The sequence below is a fragment of the Calcarisporiella thermophila genome (assembly GCF_041956535.1).
Source record: "Calcarisporiella thermophila strain CBS 279.70 unplaced genomic scaffold VTP21scaffold_5, whole genome shotgun sequence".
Taxonomy (NCBI): Eukaryota; Fungi; Calcarisporiellomycota; class Calcarisporiellomycetes; order Calcarisporiellales; family Calcarisporiellaceae; genus Calcarisporiella; species Calcarisporiella thermophila.
In genome coordinates this window covers 1,332,671-1,338,862 of record NW_027192195.1, presented here as the reverse complement: position 1 = coordinate 1,338,862, position 6,192 = coordinate 1,332,671, and the positions used below count along the sequence as shown (strand labels likewise).

Sequence of the window (6,192 nt, the reverse complement as noted above, 5' to 3'; positions counted from 1 at the left end):
AAAAAGTTCCTCAAACGGCGGTTACTCGACCATAATTCTCGAAGTATCATCATGCAAACAGATCCATTACCCTGGAGATTGTCTCCGGTGAAGCTGTCGATAGAGTCTAAACTTGCGCCTCATTGTTGCCTACACTATTCTTACTTAACTTTCACTTACTTTATACAGATTGGAAAGCAACAGCATGCAACAGGACTCATTGATAACAAAGCAATTCAACCTTCAATTATCCACTAGCATTGAAATTTATCCTCGAAACAAATTAACAATTTCGTCCTCCTTTTGACTCCTTAATGTATCTCTATTATCTAATAAGAGGAAAGTTCATGATGACGTACACTATGGAATCATGAAGAGTAATAAGCCACCCTCATGCAAAGAATTTTTGAAAATAAAATTTTCTAAGATACGTTGCCAATTTTCTGGAATTAAAAATGAATCGGACAATTTTTCCCTATGAACCTTGCTATCACCATAAAACACTCGCTTACAGAGCACATGAGTAAATATAAATACTGAAGAATAATCGATGATAAAGCATTAATGATTGAGATTCTGTTGTCTCACTAGCTCACGATAGATGCCAGGACGCGCAAGTAGCTCGGCATGCGTTCTATTATTTTTCTTGTGTATCAATTCAATATTAGATGTTATATAAACAAAATGCCTTACCCTACTTCCTGTATCTCGCCATCTTTCATTACAACTATTACTATGGGATTAGAGTCGTTCACATATTTCAAGGGATTCAAAAGTACTCACTGATGAGATTCGAGTCCTGTACAGTTGAAAGTCTATGGGCAATAACCAGTGTCGTGCGGCCTACCATTGCAGAATCCAGTGCCTCTTGCACCACCTTTTCTGAGTCAGAATCCAGAGCACTGGTGGCTTCATCCAATAGCAAAATTTCAGGATTCCTCAACAGTGCTCTCGCGATGGCCACCCTCTGCTTCTGACCCCCAGAAAGTTGCTTTCCCTTATCGCCTACCCGTGTGTGGTAGCCATTGGGAAGACTGCAGATAAAGTCGTGTATGTTTGCCTTTTTTGCCACCTCTTCTATCTCCTCTTGCGTCACCACTTGACCCTTTCGGCATCCGAGCAAGATATTTTCTTTCACGGTCATATCGAAAAGTACAGGCTCTTGGCCGACATACCCAATTTTTTGTCGCATAGAATCGACTTGCCACTCCTTGACATTGACACCCTCAACCGATACCGCACCCTTATTGCAGTTGTACCATCGGAGTAGCAGAGAAATGATGGTTGATTTACCACACCCACTAGGGCCTACTATGGCGACCTTTTGATGCTGTTGAATTAACACCGATATATTTTTGCATATCAATGCGTCGGGTCTCATCGGGTAGGCGAATTCAACATTTTGCAATTCTGCAGTTCCTGGAGCTATCACTATACATTTACCCGGTGCATCTGGATCGATTGTCGATTTTTTATCTAGCAAAGCGAATAGGTTGATAGCAGCTTGCTTGGCTTTTACAAAATTTGACAAGTGAGCAGAGAGTTCACTTAATGCTATGGATGTCCATACAACCGTAAAGAGTACTACTGAGACTTGTTGAGAGGTCATTTCACCCGAATGCATGAGTCGCGCCCCAAGATACAGTCCCAAGAGGTAGACAAAATAATACAGCCCTTGAGATAATCCAAACCCGATAGAAGTAATAAAGGCTTTCTTCAATGCAAACCCATGGGGTACCTGACAACACTCTATTGAAAAAATGATAGGAGTTATATTTGACTGAAAAATAGAAGTTAGGTTAATACCAACCTGCATACTTCTTCTCGAAAACCCTTTCCACTCCGAGCGATCGGATAGTTCTTATCTCTCGAATTGCTTCACCAGCGACCGTTCCAGCTATCCGGTACTCCTTTTCCATCTTGCCTGAAAAACTAGAGAGTCTTTTTAGGAAATTCCATCTAAATTGTGCAACTATTTACTGTTACCCTTGCAATGATTTCATGCGGAAGATCAATGCACCGATAATAAGAGGCATCGTCGGTAGTAGCATCAGTGATAATTTCCACCCGTAGCTAAAGCTTATGAATAGTCCGATAAAAGCTGTCGAAAGAGCATTTCCTCCATTGATGATAAGTAATTTTGGTAACTCTATTACTAATGTGGCGTCTTTTGCAAACCCTGATGTAAGGGCACTTGAAGTGCGTCCAGGATGGTCGAAAAAGGTCATTTCTTGTCGCAAGAGGTTGTTGAATGTTTGAGCTCGTAACCGTCGAATTAGACGTTCGCCACAAAAAAGTGTAATTCCATTTCTTAGAACAACCGCAAAAAATCCTATGATGGCTATAGCCACTATTTCATAAAGCATGTATATTAAAGTATGATAAAATAATCAAAATTAGGGTTAATTACGATAGATGAGACACCAAAACTTGGAGGCTTCTTCTATTTGTTCCAACGGTAGATTTAGAATGCTTAACATACGGCCAATTAACAAACCCAGCACAGGATCGACCTGGAAAGAATATTGAAGAAAATCCAAAGGTTACTTTACAACGCCAAACACATGCTGAAAGTTTACTTACACCTCCATAAATAAGGGCACCAAATGCGGCTAACCCCATGAACTTCCAGTCCTGGGACATCATGCACATCGTCCTATATATTGGCCGTTTTTCTGAAATAATTTCAGCTCCAATAGGCTCAGCCATTTGATTACTATGCCTTGATTCGCTTGTAATATAGGTTCTGCTATCTGTTTCTTTGTTACTCTTTTTATTGTGTGATATATCAATGAAGTCCTCTTCGTTATGGCTTTCGTCAGTTCTGAGTTGTTGTTTCTGCACGTACGACATGTATGTACACTTATTTGCCATCAATTGTGCGTGCGTACCCTGCTCGACTATCTTTCCTTTTTCCACAACTATGATCCGATCTGCCTCACGGATCGTGGAAAGTCGATGTGCAATGATTATTGTAGTTCGATTTTGAGAAGCATTCTTCAAGGCCTCTTGAACCAGTTTTTCCGATCTAGTATCAAGTGCGGAAGTAGCCTCATCCAATAGCAGGATTGCTGGGTTACGAATAAGGGCCCTTGCTATGGCAATGCGCTGTTTTTGACCTCCGGATAGCTGAGAGCCTAGCTCTCCAACCCTTGTCTCGTATCCATGGGGTAGATTGCTAATGAAGTCGTGGCAGTTTGCCATGATGCATGCTTCTTCGATCTCATTTTGCGTCAAATTGCGATCGGGCGCACCAAGGGCGATATTATTGCGTATAGTATCATCAAATAGAACTGGCTCCTGATCAACCATTCCAATCTGCTTTCTCAACCAGCTTACATCAAAGTTACATAAATCCACACCATCTAGTAAAATCTTGCCTGAAGTTGGATCATAAACGCGCTGGATTAACTGGGTTATGGTGGATTTTCCACCTCCAGAGGCACCAACTAGTGCGATAGTTTTGCCGCTAGGAATGGTAATGTCAACTCCCGACAATACTGAGATAGTTGGGCGGGAAGGATAACTGAAATGAACATCACAAAATGTAATTTCTCCCTGGCAAGTTCTTACAGGCTTTTTCTGGGATTTGATAGTAGAAGTGATAACTGGCTTCTGGTCAATGGCTGCGAATATTTTACTCGCTGCTACCTGAGCTTCCACAAGCGCCTTGTAATTTGGTAGAATCTCACTGTAAATATTCGATCGGTAAAGTTTACATTTTGGGTTTTGTAAAGGATAGATAAATGAAGTTACCCTATTTTATATGATCCCGCGAGTACTAAAAAAAATGCTTGTAATGCTGTCATGCTAGACACGGTTCCTTGAGAAATTAAGCGCGCACTATACCAAAACCCAAAGCTATATGCGCTGAAATAAAAAAAGTCTACCAAACCCGTACAAATCCCTTAAGTTCAATCAAACATAAAGCTTAGTTAATCGCATAGGAAATATTAGTGTTGACTTCCTCACCAACTTTCATAGCTCCTTGAACGCCGACTTGATAGGCAATATTTAGATATGAATTGAATAGATTGGCAAATTGACGCTGCATGGAGAAGGCGGTGACCGTGCGAATTCCGGCAATGCACTGTTCCATTAAGGCACCGGCACTGGAATAAGCATCCTGGACTTTCTCGGTCTGTCTATTTATTACCCGCCCATCTGCATAACCCGTGAACACGAGCAACGGAACCATCGCAAGCAATACAACTGCTACCCTCCACCCAACATAAAATGCCAACACAAAACTAGATATAGTAAGCGACGTGTCCATCAGGAGAAAACCAACTTTTTCTGAGAGACCATCTTGGATTAGTAATGTATCAGAGGAGAGACGAGTGTTGAGTGACTCTGTCTGATTCAGGTCAAACCAGCTCTGATCCTGGTGGAGTATTGCGTGGAAGTAGAGCTCGCGGATACGCTGTGCAAATGTCATATATTGCAATTAAAATATGTTTGAAGGAAACATGGGGCTAGTCTCTTACATTTGTCTGGTTTTCGCCGGCAAGTGACCAAAAGCAATTTGACAAGTATGAAGTAAGCACAAGTGAAACGACCAACCCCAAAAACGTAGCAAGAATTTCAGTCATGTTCTGAATGTTAGAATTAGGGTCTCCTATCGTATTTATGGCAGCGGCAGCCTTCCATAGGAATAGGATAATAAACGATCTCAAAATGCCTGCCGTAATACTGGAAAATATTCCGAACCTATATGAGATATTTAATTAATACCTGTAGGTGATATCCTTTTGATTATGTACCTACAAAATCAACACCATATCAACCTTACTAGCATATCGGTAAACATTAAAATATGATATTTGGGATATTTTCTTATATTCGTTTTGTTTTGGCTTTTTGAAGAATAAATTATTGAATATATTTTTACTTTTTATCCATGAAGCGGATTTAGTATTATTGGTGCTATTCGATGATGAAAACTCCATAGGTTGCGTAAAATGAGCTATCCTTATTTTTGGGTAGGGTCACCTGAAATAAATAAAAATATTCTTACAATATTTATAGATTACGACTGACCTCGAGGTAATACAATTTACATTATCAATATTTAAGCTTAATCTACTTAGATCAAGATTAACGTGTAACTTAACCCAAAATCATGCTGCAGTATTCGAGGAGAGAATTTGAATTGCTTTGCAAAGAAACATGGTGTATCAAAGCCTTTATTTGTAGCCTATATTAACTTAGCGGACTTGTCTTGAGTCAAACCAAGTGACTGGAGCTTTGGCTAAGTCTCGTCGAGACAATCTTATTGCACTTCGGAAAAGCTTTGTGTGCGGCAAAGAGATGACCCCGGCAACATTTGGCTTGGAGCATTAACGCTTTTATGCTTTGACAAGTGATCGGGCTTGTAATCACTTCTATATTTAAAAGCTGAGTGGGGATGAAAAAGCGTTTATTATATTGTCAATTATACTAATGTATTTCTACCACTCGAATAATAAGTCTAAATACATATTCACATAATCAATTATAAATATATCAGTAGGTGAAATAGATTTAACGAAATATATATTTGGGTTGAACCTAATAGAATTTGTATGGAGAAATGGATAAATCGGAGTTGTGAATTTTTCCGCACGTGACATAAAATTTTTTGTTCTCAGCCTTTAAGTTTATTTTAACACTTTGACATATTTTTCGCATAGTACAGGTACAATAGGAGATAGTGAATTTTAAAAGCATAACCTTGGAGTATGTTGAGTTGATTATGCAAATTTGATACTAAGCCTAGCTCATTCTACGACTTGGTCGAAATGGAATAGGAGGTCATAAGTCCATGATTCGCAATCCCTCCCTTCATTTTTTAGTTTTATTTTTTTTATTATAATTAGTGTAATATCTACAGCTCTTTATTAGATGATTTAATTCTCACTCTTCTTGGGAATGGTCAAAGGGTCAGAATTGATAATCGACACAGTTGTATAGCCTTAATCCCCATACTTCAGTATTTAGCATACAGTGATTTACTAAATTCCATTAACTTTAAATTCTTCGATATTTTTATCCGCAACTTTTAATTTTATTTTATTTTTTCTCTATATACCTCTGGAAGTAGCTCAAATTCTACCAATAAACGGCCTCTCCATAGTGAAACGTGGACTTATGGCTGCTTATTCCATTTCGACTAAGCCGTCGCATGTGTTAGGCTTAGTCGCAAATTAAATTGTTAAATCGTTTCGCGGTACA

At 39.2% G+C, this 6,192-nt stretch overlaps 1 protein-coding gene across 1 annotated transcript; it reads right to left on the bottom strand.

Annotated features, from left to right (window-relative positions):
- Window positions 1–748: 748 nt before the first annotated feature.
- VTP21DRAFT_9643 (uncharacterized protein) lies at window positions 749–4,417 on the bottom strand (the record flags this gene model as incomplete). Its single annotated transcript, XM_069400622.1, has 7 exons — window positions 749–1,728; window positions 1,790–1,911; window positions 1,966–2,329; window positions 2,390–2,492; window positions 2,563–3,670; window positions 3,736–3,802; window positions 3,952–4,417. 7 exons carry the CDS (start codon window positions 4,415–4,417, stop codon window positions 749–751), a joined length of 3,210 nt encoding a protein of 1,069 aa, XP_069254530.1.
- Window positions 4,418–6,192: the final 1,775 nt, after the last annotated feature.